Source organism: Thunnus albacares, chromosome 13 (genome assembly GCF_914725855.1).
Source record: "Thunnus albacares chromosome 13, fThuAlb1.1, whole genome shotgun sequence".
NCBI classification, from domain to species: domain Eukaryota; kingdom Metazoa; phylum Chordata; class Actinopteri; order Scombriformes; family Scombridae; genus Thunnus; species Thunnus albacares.
This window is the reverse complement of record NC_058118.1, coordinates 4,677,532-4,696,457: the sequence shown is the minus strand read 5'-3', so window position 1 is coordinate 4,696,457 and position 18,926 is coordinate 4,677,532. Positions and strand designations below refer to the sequence as shown.

At 40.9% G+C, this 18,926-nt stretch overlaps 1 protein-coding gene across 2 annotated transcripts in view; it reads right to left on the bottom strand.

Annotated features, from left to right (window-relative positions):
• The window catches only part of dscama (Down syndrome cell adhesion molecule a), a 92,831-nt gene that overhangs the window by 7,810 nt on the left and 66,095 nt on the right, over positions 1 to 18,926 (bottom strand). For both annotated transcript variants that reach the window (XM_044371278.1, XM_044371279.1), the window contains exons 10-25: positions 18,447 to 18,566; positions 17,602 to 17,781; positions 9,091 to 9,287; positions 8,507 to 8,603; positions 8,240 to 8,368; positions 7,827 to 7,994; positions 7,083 to 7,153; positions 5,982 to 6,225; positions 5,306 to 5,452; positions 3,207 to 3,362; positions 2,712 to 2,845; positions 2,307 to 2,460; positions 1,203 to 1,320; positions 912 to 1,075; positions 348 to 446; positions 63 to 251 (exon numbers count right to left, since the gene is read on the bottom strand). In XM_044371278.1, the coding sequence (XP_044227213.1) occupies positions 63 to 251; positions 348 to 446; positions 912 to 1,075; positions 1,203 to 1,320; positions 2,307 to 2,460; positions 2,712 to 2,845; positions 3,207 to 3,362; positions 5,306 to 5,452; positions 5,982 to 6,225; positions 7,083 to 7,153; positions 7,827 to 7,994; positions 8,240 to 8,368; positions 8,507 to 8,603; positions 9,091 to 9,287; positions 17,602 to 17,781; positions 18,447 to 18,566 (2,367 nt within the window). The remainder of the gene's footprint in view (positions 1 to 62; positions 252 to 347; positions 447 to 911; positions 1,076 to 1,202; positions 1,321 to 2,306; positions 2,461 to 2,711; positions 2,846 to 3,206; positions 3,363 to 5,305; positions 5,453 to 5,981; positions 6,226 to 7,082; positions 7,154 to 7,826; positions 7,995 to 8,239; positions 8,369 to 8,506; positions 8,604 to 9,090; positions 9,288 to 17,601; positions 17,782 to 18,446; positions 18,567 to 18,926) is intronic.

Here is an 18,926-nt window from a genome sequence, read left to right as displayed (position 1 = left end):
TTTAACAACTCAAAGAATAAAGGCTTCTCCAGACTGACACTAATAATGTTGTTTGTTCACACCTTTCCCATGGGTCTTTGCTTCAATGATCTCACTGATGCGTCCGGGCCCAACTGCATTCTGGGCGGTAAGGGTGAACTTGTACCAGGTGCCACACTTGAGGTTCTCCAGCCGATAGGAGCGCTCACTGGGACTGATGGGAAAATTACCCCACTGCTCGCTGTTATCCTCTGAATACTGCAGAATGTAGCCTGGAGAGGAAACACAGGTGGGGAATGAATGTGAATCAACCACTCATATTAAGCTGGAAACATGTAAAAAAAAACACAGTTTGGTGTGTATCTGACCTCTAATGGAGCTGCCTCCGTTGTCTCCAGGGATCCAGGAGAGAGTTATGGAGGTGGTGGTTGTTTTGGTCACTGTGAGGCGAGGCTGATCAGGTGGAACTGGAGGAAAGAAAACAGACAAATCTTTTACATGACTCTGAAAAAAAAAAGACTCAAGTCAAATGCTTAAATATATGGCACCATAATTTCCCAATAATTACCAAATGTTTCATGGAAAGAACAATTTAATTTGGTAATAAGTACAAATTGTTCATATTAAAAGGGTAATTAGGAAAAATTTGACTACAGACAAACAACCAATTCAACATATATGAAAAATAACATTTTCAAAAATAAATGAGTAATGAATTGAGCTTTCATGGAGCTCTCTCTTTCTTGGGCATTCCTTTTCTGGCTATGATTAATACCAAATTAAATAGTTCTTTCCAGGAAAAATCATGGAAATTATTTGGAACTTATGAATGAATAAAATAAAGCGCTACCAACTGAAATGTTGGCTTGTATCCTGTGTTGTTAAGTGTTGGTATAGACATGTCATTTATAAGTTCTTTCCACATTTCTTACCTTGAACCTGCAGGTTGAGGACGATCTTGTCAGACCCAAAGCTGTTACTAGCAACACAAGTGTAGTTCCCAGAATCCTCTGCTTTCACCGTACGAATAACAAGGCTGCCGTTACCATGGACGCTGCGCCGGCTGTCAATCACAACAGGTGCTGGCGTTCCATTGCTGAAACATAGATGTGTTTAGAATTATCTTTATGTTTTCAGTGTCACATGGTTACTTTGAGGAGACAAATTCAACAAACTGTCAGAAACTTTACAGTATTCACACATTTATGTATGTAGGAACTCACATCTCCTTCAGCCACTTGATGGTTGGTGATGGATCACCCACTGCCTTACAAGGCAGCACAATGTCCCTCATCCAGGGGGTCGTTACAGTCCTGTTGAAGGTCAGGATCCGAGCTGGAGCTGCAAAAACACCCAAATGCTTCATCAGCTCACGGAGGACACACAGAAACAAATAACTGTGTTGCTATTTTTTTAAGTATTTTAGACTGAGACAGGATTTTAGAACAACATACTCTTTCAAGTACTCTTGTGTTAATTACAGTTTTTTTTTCCATTTGTTGTCCTTTCTCCTACTCTCTAACCCTGAAGCTGACTGAGTTGGGGCTAAAGGATCGGGGCCACAGCGTGATGTGTATCTCCCTCCATCTGAGCAGTGAAGCAGTAAGGAGAGGACATCCATCACCTACACCTCAGACAGGATGTGAACATCCTGATAGGAGCTGTGGGTCCTGACTCCAGACACCATAGGGTCTATCAGCATATGCAATCAGCTTATCAACTCTCCCCAAGCATGTAAGGTGCTGACAGGGCTAAACACAAGGTTATTTACATTCTACTGACGCTCCCCCACCTGTCTTCTTATGAGGAGAAACTGGGAACGAGCTACTCCTTCACCTCTCCACATGGAGTAAAGTGAGTTGGGGTAACGGGGTGAAGGAGGATAATCCTGTTTAACTGCACTCGCACTGTGCTTTGGTGTCCTGGTAAAGTCTTAAAATGATATTCTATCAAAAACATGATATTTTATTAAAATTTTATGTTTAGACCAATTGTAATAACATGGTTTACATTAAACTGTGTGCTGCCAAATACTGTGATTTGTTTCCTCATAGAAAAAACAAAGCAATACTGTTCAGTATGTGACATGTTGATTGTGCTCTATTTTTGGTGCTAACAGTTGAATTTCATGTTAAATCAGGCTTTTTTTCTTACACTCCTGTCAGGCATGTAAAAGGGGTTACCTTTTCCCTTCTTTTTCAGACTGACATTTAGGAGGTTACTTTCACTTTTTTTACTGACCAGTTTATCAGGGAATCTGCCGTACAAGTGATTCAGCGTTGTTCAGCACTGACTATCAAACTGTCTGAAAGAGAAACTCCACCTACCCTCAGCCATGGGTTTAACAGTGATGATCTCACTGGTATTTCCACGACCTGCAGCAGTGACGGCCACTACCCAGATACTGTACTGCCGGTTCCTGCTCAGGTTGGGGATGCGGTAGAAGAACACATCCGGGGCCGCCTCAAACTCACTGCTCACCTGAGTGCCAGAGACAGTGTAGGGAAGTCAGAGAGTACTGAATGACAGAATAACCCTTTGGTTTTGGTCTTTTCATGAGATTTGTTGACAATAACACAAATATAGAGTATAGAACTTTGAATTTACCCAGTTCAAAATGCAAAGTGTGATTAACATAATAATCATATCAGCGTTCCTTCTAAATAGTTCATAGATTTAACACAGGAACTAAATATTGAATGTTTAATTTGATATATTTTGTAATGTTTTACCGTGGGGTGTGGGTTGGAGCAGAAAACAGTGTATTTCCTGATGATGCCGTTCACTTTGAGAGGAGGAAGCCAAGACACAAACACCACTGAGTTGGAAGCAGCTGCTGCTTTCACGCCTGCCGGAGGACCAGGAACTATAAGGAAAAGATGATCTAGTTAATATATTTCCCACATTAAGCTAATATTACTACTCAGAAGATTTGTATGGTGCTTTCTACATCGATTATAAAGCAAGATCACAGATGGACAAATATATCACATTCTCCAGGATTTCCTGCTACATGTAAGACTTAATAAGCATATTTAAGAGTCTGCCACCTCTTTGCTTCAGTTTAATACTCAATTTTGCAAAACTAACATTTAATGTAAAGAGCAGACAAGTTATAATTCCTCTGTGCCATAAAGCAACGAGTCAGACTTACACTTCAACACGGACAAATCTGACTATATCTATAAACAGGTTGTGTGAGACACAAGTGTGGAGAGATGATTTACCGTCCTCCTTGGTGCGGGTGTAAATCTGTTCGCTGCGAACTCCATCACCAGCTCGGGTAAAGGCCAACACCTGGATGCTGTAGTTGGTGTACTTCTCCAGTCCGTCCAGCTCCAGAGAAGGTTTAGAGGTCGTCACGTTCCTGATCTCTCCAAGCTCTGATGGACAGAAAGCAGGAGAGGAGAGAGTGGGGGCATCAAGTAAAATTTAGTAAGGATATCTCAGGTCAAAGGCCTTATGCAATGAAACTCTCTTACTGTAAATACTAAACTATATGACAAGCTGCTACTGGTCCAAACACATATGTAACAATATATCATACAGCAGATCACATAGATAGAAATAACGTCAAGCCCAAGGGTGTCATAACACAGCCTTGGATATAATGTCATAGTCAATCACAAAGTTTAAACAACCCTGTATCCAAGGTCTGGTGGCAGGCCTTGACCGGCAACCTGCTGCCCTCAGCTGTTAGGGTTTGAATTATTGATGTATCACTGTTTCACTGCTCTCTGTCCATATCCTTTCTTTACACTGTTTTCTTCTGCCCACTTTTTCTCTCTTCACTTCTCTCCAGAGATATAAACTACTGTATGAGACCAGCTGCATCTCTTGTTCTTGGCTTTTAATGAGCAATTAAAACGCCTGGAATACCCAGCACACCTAAAGAGATTTTATCACACAGTAAAAGCATTTTATGCACGATTGTGTTTGTCTCGTGTTTTGATATCCACTTATATTGTGTATTGTGTTACATTGTGCAGATACAAAAATATGTTATTATATGATAGGTTTACTGAATATCTTTGTCTTTTGGACTGTTGGTTGGAGAGCAGAAGCCACTGTGACATGTTATGGACAAAACAGTTTGGTTAATCAAAAAATTAACAGGCTATTGATAATAAAATTATCGCAGCCTTAAATGTTTAAGATGTGTAAAATATATTATGTAATATCTCTGGAATTAAGAGGTTTAAATTTTCAAAGCATTATTTTGATTGAGACAGTATTTTACTTTTTTACTCAGTTTCAGTGTTTACATGAATAAATACATGCATTATGTAACAGCACATTCACATATAACTTCCTGCTAAAATCTTAAATTATTCAGTGTAAGATTAATATAACCCTCAGTTGTTGGTGTCTAAAAAGCCAAATGAACCACTGATACAACCTGCACCACCGTCTGTTAGAAAAGCTTGTATCTCCCTCTGCTGGTCAGTGAGATTTTCTCATACTGATGAACTGCACTTGTCTGGAATTGAGTGGTCCAGAATAATATACAGTTTAATTGCAAAAGTTACATGTTTTAGTGTGAAGTGTGAGGTATTATATATAGTACGTTATATTTACACACAATAAACATTTCACATTTAAAATCATCTTTGAGCATTCACCCACTGAGCTACAGACTGTTACCATGCAAACTAGTCGTGGCTGTCAAGTCCTGAGCATTCATGTTCTATAGGAAGGCCAACATGATGTGACAGTGCGGAGGTCAAAGGTAATCGCGCTGTCACAACCAATCCTGCTGACACAAACCCGGCATGTGACAATGGCATGGCATGCTGCCTGACTTCCACAAGAAGCAGAATTTTGGCTGAGGGTAAATGAGTCTACAAGAAAGGGCTCGACATACCCAGAATCCACCTGGGTAACTTTAAGCTACATCTTACTCATTGGCATTAATAACAAACCTTATTACTTTATTATATTAACACAGCGATACACAGTTTTAGCTCACTGCATTTTGTAATCAGAAGAAATTACTGGATAAGACTAGACCACATCCAGGATGTAAGAAAACTGCTACCAAACACAGATTTTTTAAAAAATCTACTTTTCATTCTGGAATCAGTGAGTGTGACCCAAATGATACACCAGCTAAATTCTTCTGTCAGGATTGTGATATTTCAAGAAAATGCAATAAAGCAGCTTTTAAATTTTCCCTAAATGTTTTGATGACAAAGTGCTGATTCCTGTGGACTGTGTTATGTGCTAATCTGAACTTTTACTGCATACACATTTTATTTCTCAATGTCACGAACACAATGTAGGTAACAGTTATGTTTATAAGCAGTGTATAGTTATAAGTGTGTACCTCCATCAGGCAGGTTGGCCCAGTAGATGACCCTAAAGCCCAGCAAGTTGCCATTCAGAGCATCTTTGGGAGGGGTCAGCCAGGACAGAGAGATGACTTCTGGAGACGTGGCTGTGGCCTGGACGTTCTCTGGAGGACGACTGGGCACTGAGGGGGAAGAACCAGAGGACAAACTATGTTAACAGTGGAAACTCAGCAGACACTACAGGACTGACAACATGTGGCAGTACCCTCAGATCTCCACTAGGTTGTGATATATCATCACATTTCTCTCCAACATTAAACATGCTCACAGCTTAGTTTGTGTTGGGGGAGGACGAAGCACTTTAGACACTCAAAATGAATGAAATATATCACATGCAATGTTTGTAGTGACTTTTAGTCTTTTCTGCCTTGTTGTGTCAGATGTCTTCACTAACATATATTTTTAAAATTTTCCTTGTATTCAGAATCCTCTGTGCATTAAAGGGGGACTCCACCGATTTACACATCAAAGTCTGTTTACAGGTGTTGTGAAGTACTTCTGCATATGTAAAACTGTTCATTGTGAGTTCGACAATGTTATGTTGTAATACAAGAGCAATGCTAAATCTGTGGAGTACTCTTAATTCAGCTATCAAAGTTTACACCACAACTTCACTGAGCTCAAAAATGCAACATTTCCCTCCTTTCTTACCATCCTCCAGTGTGGTAGCAGCGACCTCTGTGGAGGAGGGTCCTGTCCCAGCGCTGTTGCTGGCTTGCACCACAACTCCATACTGGGTGAACTTCTTCAGGTTGTCCAGCACCAGACTTTCTGCATTGTCCCCTGTTGTCTCCACACTGATCACGCTGAACTGGTAGTTTCCACCTGAGCTGTACTCCCTGTAGCCAACCTGGTAGCCTCTGATGGCTCCATTCTGGAGGTGTTTCTTGGGTGACTAGCAAAGGAATGAAAGGAGTTATTTGAGACAGCGGTGAACATCTCTGCCCCTTTTCTCTACCCAAGGAGAACTCTACTAAGCTACAGTAAATACCCCCAAAATGTACGTATAAATGGATGTATTCAGATCTGATTGGTCAATATGGTCATGACACAGATGTGGGAAGCACACACAGTATAAAGAGTGAAGTAAACTTTGTGGTACAGTAAGTGGATAGCATTACAATCCTCCAATACAATGTTTATTTGTCTTTGCCAATAACTCATTGAAAGTACCAAAGTTGGCACCCAAAACAAGGCACCACATACAGCAGCCAACACAATCCTCTTCTCTTTGCTGCATGCCTGAGAGAAAATGTGAATGTTTTTCTGTTGAACAGCCTTCACAGTTTCTCATGTTACAGTAAATAAGGAAACCTAATTGCATCCCAAGTCTTCACTCTTTCGGAATAACTTTTGTGGAAAATGCATTCCCTACCATAAAACCACCAGACAACTGAATAAAGACAGTTAATGTCTGCAAATAGTGTTGCTACACACACACACACACACACACAATTCTTTTAACACATTTATTTATTCAGGAACAGCAAACTGAGCACACATACTGTTTGCCTGCAATATCCTGCTTTACATTCATAAGGTAAAACACCTGGGAGCTGACCAGTACAGCTTCAATCTTCTACTGTTCACCTCTGAGCTGCTCTACTGGAGCAGTAGCAGGTTAAATAGTTTAAAGTCTCACTGATGTAGAGGAGAGAACAGTACTGATTTATTTTGGGATTTAAAACATGTGGACTACATACCCACTTTACAGACATAAAGACGCATGCACACTTTTTAAGAATAACTTACTCTCCAAGTGACTCGGATGCTCTGAGAGGAGAGGGCTTCCAGCTGCACTTCCTGAGGTGGTCCATCAGGAGCTGAGATCAGATCACCAACATGTTCAGTTCATTTTCAAAAAGCTGTTTGCAAAGCAATATTGTTCAACACAACCCCCTACCAGACAAAATGATGTACAGAAGCGAGCCTGAGTCTGGGTCTGGCTATTATAACAAATATGATGGTTGTAGTTATTGGTGGCTGTTCAGGGTGAAGAGAAGTGCTCTGTAGGGGGGTTGGCAGAGGGGGGGCTAATTTGCAGAAGGGGTCCAAGCTCAGTCTATTGACCGTAGTGTGACATTTACTACTGAGTCCGCTAATTGAAAAGTTCTGCTTTTAGTGCAGGGTCAGCGTGTGTTCAATAATGCAACAGAGCCAATGGAGCTGATGTCACCAGGCTGTTAATGAATTGACTCAGTCGGCTCTGTCCCTCCTTTAGCTTTGTGTCTTTCACGTCTGACCGTTGTCTTTCTCACTGTGTTTTTGTTACTCCGATACGCTGGCTCATAGTAACACATTAATGTGTACTTAAAATAATAACGTGTAAAATCTTCCAAAAATGCTCTTCTTCTTCTTTGTTCTTTAACAGACAAGAACCTTTTTTAACTTTTAATGTCTCTAACATTTGTTCATTATATAGTTTGATAGTGAAGGACTATAAGATGGTAGATATATCCTAACACATCCTCCTCCATGCTCATCAGTTATTATCACCTGCTTCATCGGTGGTGATGGTGAGCTCGTTGCTGGCCTCGCTCTTGCCGATCAGGTTCTTGGCGAACATGCGGATGTTGTAGGTGGAGGAGGGGTGCAGGTCGATGATGGTGGCCTGGTTGAGCTGAGGTGAGACATCTTTGGTCTTCTGAGCGGTATCCCAGGAGGCTGTGGAGGGGAGAGGGTGAGGTTTATTGGGGTTGCTGAAGTCAGGAGAGAGGTCAAATCCAGCTAAGTGCATTAGGACAGGCTTTATTAAATGACAGTGCTGACACAAAGTGAATGCAGGGATAATTAATGTCCCAAAACATACGATTCTCTACATGCTTACAGATTTTAACCATTGCTATGTGAAATCATGGCAAACTATGATCACACTATCAAATTATAGGTATAAATGCCTTTTCCTGCACCTGATTTATTCTTGCTCTCAATATCGAAGCCTGTGATTGGGCTGTTGCCATCAAAACCCATGGTCCAACGCAGGGCGATAGTCCTGTCCTTCACTTCTCTGATCTCTACCTCTGGGGGGTCCGGAGGCTCTATAAGGCACAAAGTTGACAAGCAGTGTTACTGAGGTAAAATGATAGTCTGACATAATCTGCACCTGGTGTGAAGGTTGAAAGCTTCTGTCTCAGCATTTTCTTTTCTTTGGGCAGTTGAGGCAGTTGCAGTTTTACCTTGTACTGTGAGCTGTATGATTCCTCTGTCTTCACCAAAGGAGTTGATGGCATGGCAGGAGAAGAAGCCAGAGTCCTCCCTCACTGTGGGCATGATCTGATGGATGCACAGGAATGAGATGGATTTAGCAATGCACTGATGCAAAAGATAATACGTAGTCTTGGCAGGATGGGAAAACCTCTGAAACATCATTCAGAAAGTAGTTCCCTTGTGACCCTCAGTACATGTGAGCAGTTTAACCAAAGAGATGATTTTTTCCTCTAAGATTGATTCATTAGAAGGATTTCTAGAGTCCTAAGGAGGTGAAAGTATCCACTGTTTCATCAGAAAAATGTGAAAATTGAAGTCAGAAAAAATTTGGAAGACTTTTTTTTTCTTTTATTCTTATCCATTTAATTAAATCTTGACCCCTCTGATTTATCTTGAGACCCATCAAGGGTCAGGAACCACTTATTTAGACCATCATGGGAAATGCTCCACATTATACTTGAAGGAGTGTGTAGTGGCTTCATATATAAAACAAATATCAGCAATATATGGCCCTTACATGAACTGTCCACTTCCTAGTAGCACAGCCTCCTACCTGCAGGGTGGAGATGACTTCATCGCCCACCTCCTTGACAGAAACCACATAGCGGCTGGTCTCGGGGTTGATGATGCGTTCCTCCTTCTCCCAGCGTACCATGATGGGCTTCTCACCGTGCGCCGTGCAGCTCATCTTCTTCTCTTCACCCTGCGTGGCCAGCGTGGTGTTGGGGTAGGATGTGATCATGGCGGGGACTGGTGCGAAAATAAAGTGGAGAGAAAGAGAAGAGGATTGTTAGATTTATTGAATATATGAGTCATTATGGTGTTTTTGAAAAATGTATGGGATTTGAGTTATAACTGATAATTGTACTTCTAAAAGGAACAGCACCAGTAGACAAATTTCTGCAGTTCAAATGACTTTTGATAAAGTCAGTATCTTTGGAGCCCCACAGTGTCCAATATTAAATAAATAAATGCAGCCTTATGAATACATGCTCATACATGATTAAATAGCATCAAATATATACATGAAACTAAAGGGAGAAAACATAACACATTATTATGAAATGCTATTTCGTTATTCTTGTTTTCATTACAGTTTAATTTGAGTTCAATCATATCTTATAGAAATTTTAGTTTAAAGTTGCTGTTGAAGTTGCTGAGAAAGACAGAGCGAATTAAGAGGGAAAACTGAATTATGAAAAAGGGTATTATGCAACAAAATTTTCTATAAGGAAACAAACAAACCCCAATACAACTCAGAATGATGAAATTGACTTCATACAATTATTTATTTCATAAAGTCATATTCATATTATATAAGTATCAAACATTGTGTCTCAGTATGCTGAACAATCATATAATGTCTCATCTAACAGTGCACCAAGTTTCTCAACTATTTATCTAGCCATGAAGCAAAAATTTGCAAAATTTAAAAACAATCTGAGCAACTAAGAGGACACAAACATGCTTACATTAAGCACACGAAGTATTTCAAGAATTTTTAATGTACTTAAAGTGAACATACAGCTTCTCTTTAATGTGTCGAAGGCAACAAGCGGCCTTGGCATGTATCTTGTATCTGAATCCTAAATGGCACAACGGTGCTCTAACAACACTCTGAAGACATCACACTAAACGCACACTAACGACATACATGCCTCATTACACCCAAAGCAGAGTGTATAACAACCCTCTGCTCCCAGATGCTCACACACACACTCACACCCACGTACACACACAAGCTCCTGCATACACACAAATGCGTGTGCCTTCTCTCGGTTTCTGTCTCTAACGCACATGCATACACACACACACACACACACACACACACACAAAGCATGACTTCAGTGATGTGATGGGAAGTGTCAGGCAAGAGGTTGCAAACATTTAAGCCTCATCTCTTATTCACTCTGGAGCCATTTGGGGCTCGGCTACAGAAAAGAACGCTGATTTATTTTGCATGACAAGTATGAATTTTTTGTGAGCCACATTTAGAGAAGTGAGGGGAAAAAAAAATAACCGCTCGGGCTTTATGTAAACGTTATCGTTTTCGAGCACAGCTACTCTCATTTTGCCGTGTGAGTGGCTCAGAGGTGGCACATGGCGATGTTGTTGACACTCCTGGCAGAGTAGGATACTGTTCTAGGTGACAAACAGCATGGGCGGCGAAAAGATCGAGACAGCTCCACCCGTTAGGTATGTAGAGGAAACAAGATGTCTGCAGTGTAAACATCAAAGGCATTTCAACATCCAGGATCTGGAGGGAAAATACATTAAAGTAACAATATATTTGTTTGCAATAGCACATTTTTGCAGTTCTCAATTCTTTTTTTATATTAATGTATCATCCAACAGAAACTCTTTATTGATATTCTGATACAATGAGCTGATGTGTACAGTATTCACTTTTTAGAAATAATACACTGCTGCCACTACCACAGAAAATATTACTGGTGATAATGCTTTTAAAAGTAAAATATTTAGAAATAGGTAGTGTAGTACTGTGCTCATAGAAAATATCAGAAATTTTTATTTTTTTCTAAGCTATATTTAGAAAAAAAACAACACCTCAAAGGGGAAAGTCTGAACATGATCAGCTGGTGATGTAGAAAGCTGTGATGACAACTGATGAACACATGGCAGCAAAACAGGTTTTTTCATGTTTTCGAGGCTAGACTGCTATTGGCTGATGGGCTGAGTGTGCACTGACAAAGCAGACTTTCCCAAGAGCTGTCTATACTCTCTCTAAGAGCTCTCTCTATATACAACTATTGAAGACATGAATTTAATGTTGCATCATTAATCATCACTATTCATTTATTTTCCTGAACCAGTTGCTGACATCTACATAAAAATTTTTGCTTATTTGTAAATTCTTTTATGCTTGATCATAAAACTCACTTTTATTTTAATGTCAGACATGAAGCTGAGTTGATTTTGATCTGAGATTAATGTCTTAAAGAAGGCAGAGACACAAAAGCAAGCAAAAACTCAACAATGGGAGTGTCTGTGCAACATGAGGAGGGCTCAGAGATGAGGCACATGCAAATTGTATGTGTGTCTAAGTGTGTTTGTACATGCGCCGGCTGTATGTGTCTACGTATATCCGTGTGTGTACAAGCGTGTGTTTGTATATGTGTGCAAGCAGCGCAGCTGAGCCAGTCCTGAGGCACAGTTTTGTGGCCCTGTAATTGTTGTGTTGATGTATTTCTTTAATATCCAGCGGAATTACGGGAACCAAGGGGGGGGGGGGGGACAGTAAGAATGGGAAAAAGAGAGGAGAGATGGAGGAAGAAGGGAGTCCCCTGTCTCATTAGGCATCAGCTCCCCTGACATCTAATTCAGCCTTAAACACAACACATGAGGCAATGCGCACAGTATACACACAAAGAAAATAATGTCATTTTGAATCTTAACTTACATTAATCATTGCGAATCTCTTGTTCTCTTTGAATCATTTGTAGTTCATATTAACATTAGTATTTTTGTTTATTTGCCCAGCTGTATCTCACTGTTTTATTAATAACTTGCTATATGCACGCACATCTGAAGAGACTAAATCTAGTTCCACTAAATAAGACAGTCGCAAACAAAGCATAAATAGATGAATGACACTCATACACTGCTCCTAAAACGATAAGATGTAATGTGTTGATGAGGAAGAGGGGATGATGATGATGATGAGAGTGTATGCTGGTGTGTTGCAGTCACAAACATGCTTATTTTTCGTCCTGAGATTGTTTCTAGAAATATGTGGCTGCATCTGACGTTAAAGAAAAAATAAAAGAAAACACGGGCATCACAGCTTTAGGGAAGGCAAAAGAATAACAGACGGAGTGTGTGTAGCGTATGTTTTTGCAATGTGTCTTTAATGTGGAGGTGAGGAGAGCCCTGTTCCTCCACAGCAACCCAGAGGGCAGTGATGATACGCTTAAGCCTGCAGGGGATTGTGGGGGATAGGCTGGCTGCTGATAGGCTACTCCCGTGAGACAAAAGCCCCCCCCCCCCCCCCCCCCCACAACCTCCCTTCTCCCAGGCTCCCTTTCACCTGGCCAGGTTACCATGCCAACCAGCATCGGACAGTCTCTCCTCTACTCTCCTCTCTTTACCTCGCCTCCCTCCTCCCTCTCCTCCTTCCTCTCTCTCTCTCTCTCTCTCTCTCTCCAGTCTCTACTCGTAGAAAAAGGGCCGTTTCTAGTAGCCAGGAATAGAAAATGGACCTGCCATTGATTTTTACAGTATGATGATGATTACACAATCACACCCTGAATGTCGCAATGCAGGGCCAAAAAAAAAAAAAAAAAAAAAAAAAAAATTAAGATACAAAAAGAAAATCTTTCTAATGTCTCTAACTGGTGGTGTTAGTGATGTGGAAAACAGAATTAGCCAAATGGAAGAGTCAGGAGAATAATAATAACACATAATTACAGCAGAATGGCTACTTCAGTGTAGGGCTGGGATCAGTGATCAAAGAAAGAACGCAGTCTCCGAGGTTCAGTGAGATGTGTGAGGTGATGAGAAGGGATTACATTTATTTCAGCATAACTTAAGTTGTATTAATTGCTATTAGCAACAAAAAGGGCTGAAACATTAAGTTCCATTTTGGATGTTTTGCAAAAAAAGGAAATGATGCTCTTGTTCTGTCCACTAAAAGACCTAAGTTACTGCTATCTTTGATTTGGTGATGAGATCTGTGGTGCTATGAGGTCTCAGCTGTTTGTAATGCACTTGCCAGAGGTCACGTTTTATTTCCACCAATCACAGTAATGTGATGTCCCTTTTCTTGGGGTTTTCTATTGATGAGGTACAGTATGAATTTCTCTAGGGGGCGCTATTCTCTTGGTGACTGTCAGCTGTTTTACAACACATTTTTTTCTCTACTTACTATAAATAACCTGCTGTTTTTGCTGCTAACAAAGTTAAACCCTTTACCTCTTGTGCACCAGTGGATTCTCTTAGTGTCTGCATCTTAACTAGTTTTATCAAATAAATGATTTTTTAAATGCTGAAAATCTTTAATTTAAAAACCTTCTAGTGTGCTCTCTGTACCTCTCCAGGTGTGCTGGCTTCATCAGGGTATCATCCATGTTGAAAGCACAGGGATACTAGACTAGATTTCACCCCGCATGTGTCACTGGCTGCGTGGCAGGCCAGTGTAGGCCGGAGGGCGCCCTGGCTCAATGGGGCCACGAGGGCCAGACAAGAGAAGACGAGCTGAGATGTGCATAGCTCTCTGCCCTGGGGGCACACTGTAAATGGGCGCTGGGGAAGAGACGGCCTGATGGGGTGGGGTGGGGGAAGGGAGAGCGTTGTGGCGATTGTACAAAGATGACTGGTTCACTGGCCGCCTGCAATGTACTGAAATAATTCTCTTAGCTGCACAATTTCCTTGGACATGGAGCATGATACCAAATGTACGCCTGCAGACTGGGCGGGCTTCTGTGCAGAGGTGGGGAGGGGGGGGGGAAGACGTGGATGCAGATGAGTAAATAAGATGAAAGAAATACAGATCAGAGGAAGTGGGGGCTTCCTCATATTTGTCTGAAGGATGTTGTACTTGGGAGACTGCTCAGTGACCACAAGACCATTTACCACTTCTCTTCAGAGAAGCCTCATTATGTGTTCTGCCCTCATCACTGTGTCTGGCGACATTATGATGTCTAATAGGCTTGATTGGTCTTAATTGGCACTGATAAACATTGAGTGGCTGTTGACTGACTGATAGCATCCGCTGTGGATTGGTAATGAATTGACTGAATTGCATCTGTTTTGGAGGTAAGGATGCTTGACTGGAAATCGCATAAAAATCGTTTGCTTAGGGCTCCACCTGCAACCGGTGTCAAGACAGAACAAAAACTGATTACTACTCCTATAAAGAAGCTGTAGAGTACTTATGAATGAAAAATAAACATAAACACAAGTGCATCTACGCACACTCACACATGCAGACATGCACAACTTAATCCTGGTGCAGTGAGTGGAAGCAATTTCGACTGGCTGTTAGTGCAGTGGCGGTGTTCATGCAGGATGATGCATGGTGTATTATGACGAGACATTAGCCTATGCACAGACACTCATAACAATGAAAGTGCCAAGCTAGGACATCACAATAGCTGCAATTCATTTCCCGGAGAGTCCACCACAATAGCCTGGCAGAGTGGGATCTATCTAAACCACTGCATTAGCCGTCTGTCCCATTATTCTTTTGTAATGGCTGCACTGTGCTGCACTGTATCTGTGCCTTTACATTATGGCTTTGCATTAAAGTGTGCAGCCCTTTGTGTGCTAATGTATGTCTTTGTGTGCACCTGTGAGCTTGTTTGCTCACCTGTGTCACACAAGTGACCCAATAGCATCCTCACCATGTGTCTCAAGTACACATCTCGGTTCTTCTGATTGAATCTATTGATTTTCCACTGTTTGTTTACTGATACATCAAGCCACACTTGGACAGCCAATAATACACAGCGAAGATCATACTATCCATCACGTGAGTACTTCAGCATGCGTCAGCTTGTGTGCCTCCCTAATTGGCTCCTAAGCCTCTTAAGTAGCCACTACTGCTCAATTGGTGTAGGCTGGCCTGAATAAACAACATAAAATCAGCACAGAGTGTACAGAACATTACAGTGTCAAACATTACCCAGCATTACAGCCGCAGATATTATAGTGGACTGCACAGACTGAACACTGCACCTGTTAAGCTTTAAGAGTTAATAAGCTATCACACAAACACCACATGTACACACACAGGGGAGGGGATGAGAAAACCTGACAGACATAAAAATACAAAGATCAATATCTGTTGTATAAAAAAACCCCCAAATCTCACAGTGTGTCTGTTTTTCCAGGAGTCACTTGTCATCAATGATTTGGTTACAACAGATTACAAAACCAATTCCTGAATTGTGAGATGTTTTATCTCAAAATTACAACGCAATATTTGTTTAAACAAATCTAAAAAGCATATATTGCATATTAGTACTACGAAAATGAAAGTACAGTGAAGCTAATTTTGGAAGATTTTTTGGACAAGGCCAGTTGTGGGATGTATATTAAAAGTTACAACATCAGCATAACCTGTGTGACCTGCCAGGACCATTTTACAATATCACTATATTCTATTTAATGTACCTCAAACATGTGCACAACTTAAACTAACCAGAGATGAATTAATATGATCTAAAATACACCAAATTAATAACAATAAATAAAAGGAAACATGAAATTAGAATTACAATTATTTGGTCTAAACACCAAAAAATCTAATGTAATAAATAGTTTAGTGTAGTTGTGGTGTACAGCAGTGAAATACTGCCTCTGAGTGTTTAATTGCCTGTATTTTTGTCTATACAATGCAGCACTCCTACAGACTTGAGTACACTCCTACCATATATAATATAGCTGTAAAAAGAGTCCACTCTTTTTACAGCTATATTATTTTCTAATTCCATTAAGAAGCTTACTTTTAGCTGAAAATTGAAGTAATTTAGTGTTTGTTCCAGTTAAAGGAGAGGATTTTAGCAACTTTTTGAACAGTCAGAGTGAGTACCAGAATATTATAGAGAATCTTCAAAGGGATGAAAGATAATTGTAAATAACACTCAAATGACATAAGGGGCTTCTGTGTCTCTGTGCATGTATGTTTGTCTGTGAGGGAGCATGATAGGCTGGAGGGGTCATGAGGAGTGGTAGTCTGTTTGGCTGTGGCTGGCAGACAGAGAGACACTCAGTGGGGAGTATTCTGCTCTGGCTTGATAAGAGCCACAGAGGCATAAGCCTCATCTAGCAGTGACTGATCAAAATGAGCACCCAGCCACAGTAGACCAGCTGGAGATCACACATCGCACACACACACACGCAAATGCACGATCACATGCACACGCTCAAACTCACAGAAGTGTACATTTTAGTGGATTTCAGATATACAGTATCTGCGAGGCGCCTGCAGACTGTCAAATCCCTGCTTTCAGAATCTCTCTCTTTGAGAAGATATGATGAATTCAATCATGTATTAGACTGTATAGTTTATTAAGTGTTGTTTTAACCTGAAGAGGGCAGTATTCTTATTGAAAAGTGTATCATATTACTACAAAAACACTTAGAAGTAAGCATTCATTCAAACATCAGTGAATTTAGCTGCAATAATTTGTTTACATTTATGCCTATTTCCACTTTTTCCAAGTGAAAGTGGTCTCAGACTCTTCAACCCTACTGTATATAATTATGGTCATGGTCTCTTGAATAATGTAAATCCATGGCTGTGATGTGTGTATGCATGATAGCTGCTAGTTCCAATCCTTTGATAATGTCAGTGGTAATCAGAACATGGCAGCTCAACAAATACATAAAAGCATTGGTGAGGCATGAAGGGAAGGACATCAATATTTGTATCTCTTGCAAATATAAAGGTAGGATAAACTGTCGAGGCTGAAATAGAGAAAACGTGCTGTATAGGGAGGAGAGAACTAGAGAAAAGAGAGAAGGCAGACCAGACATAAGAGGGGTGGGGGTGTGGACATGGATAACCCATTCCTCCTCCAACCCCCTTTTCTTCATCCCTCAACCCTCTTTTCCACATGGCAGCTCCTGCCTGCATGCAGAATTCAGGGCTTAATGGAGGGGAGCTAAGTCCTTGGCCACACAGCAGATAAATGCTGTACTTTCTCCAAGAGATGCGGTGGCAGTGCCTCTGCGCGTTGCTTTCGTGGGATTCATTCAGGCAGAAAGCACAGAGCGAGCACCATGATGGCATCTTGCTGGTGGCCTGACTGTCACAGAGCAAAGCCACAAAGCCAAGTCCGGTTCAACTAATTTAACCTTTGTGCTTTAGTGTTAACTTTTTTACTTTAATGTTAGCAGCAGCACTGAGCATGACCAGCCAGGGCATGCAAAAGGAGAGTTAACTAACATTTTTTTTTAACAAAATGAAAGAATACACCACATACATAACCTTCCATACATCCAATCTGATGCAGACATCACCATCTATAGCACTTTGCAATACTGGGATGCAAGTTGCATTCTTAGGTTTAAAAAGGTGCTGTTTCCCCCTGAGACTTACTTTTGACATTGAGATACATGGACTTGCTGACATCAGCTCCGACGTCGTTGCTGACTCTACACAGGTAGAAGCCACTGTCTTCTTCCAGCACATGTTTGATGAGCAGAGAGCCATTGACCAGCACCTCGATCCGAAAGCCTGAGTTGAGGGCGATGGGTTTGAACTGAGGGACCCCGGCGCCTGTCAGAGAAGATTGAGTGAGTGTTGATCAGAGTGAGTGTTGTGATCAGGGTTGCACCAATATATAAGAAAACATACAGTACATGTCTGAAATATGGTCATTTTCATGGAATACCAGAAACCTGCAATGATCTTAACTCTGCGCCAACAGTGTCAGCATATGAGCCTCAGTCATGTGTCATAATAGTTAAGAAATGTCATAAAAGAAAGTAACCGATATTCATGTCAGTAGCAATCCTTTGCGTTTTAAGAAACTGCTGTTGTGTCCAGCCAGTCAGGATAGAATAATGTGAGTTTATGTTACATAATCTTCCACCTATTTCCTACTTCTAGGGTTATAAGAAAGGTTTTCCTTGAACTGCTACAGTTTCCTCATCTCACAGTGCTTGTTTGGACTTGAGGTGGGTGTTTTTATGCATTCAACCTCAAGGCTGTGGACGTTATGTTTGTTGTGTTGGCATTTACAAAAAGATCATCTACTGCAGAGAATGAGCTCAAAAAAAAAAAAACAACCAATCATCCAATTCAACAAAAGAGTCAAAAGAGCAGAAAGGCAACGTTCAACACTTTCACTGAACCTGAGGGACAGTTGTGTGGTACTACAGTATGTAACAGGTGTGTGTGCATGTGGCGTACATGCACATATATCCATGCTGTGTGTTTACCTTTAGAGTACTCCCACTGGATGGTAGGAACAGGATAGCCTTCAGCTGAGCAATTTAGTATCACAGCTTTTCCATAGATGCCATCCTGGTCCTTCGGTTGCACCACAAATTTGGGAGGAACTGCAAGTAAAGTATACATTAGATTCACCTAATTCATCTCAAAATCAAATACACTTTGATAGAAATCTGTTAAGGTCTTTTGTTGACTAAACTTCAGCCTGAGGAGTGTACATTTTGCTTCATAGTGTTTGTCATTGTATGCAGGGAAAAAAGTCAAATCAAAATCACCAGGCCACATCAGAGGAACACTAAGGACCAACATTTACTAGAAGATAATAGCTAGATGAACAACTAATAAATCTGACGCTGACACTCACAGATTTCTTGTCTGTCATCAGCATTTGCTCCGTTTTGTCATCAAACCTTTGGTGGCCAATGACATAAGACACTCTACAGGGAAATCTTTTTCTCCCTCCCTCC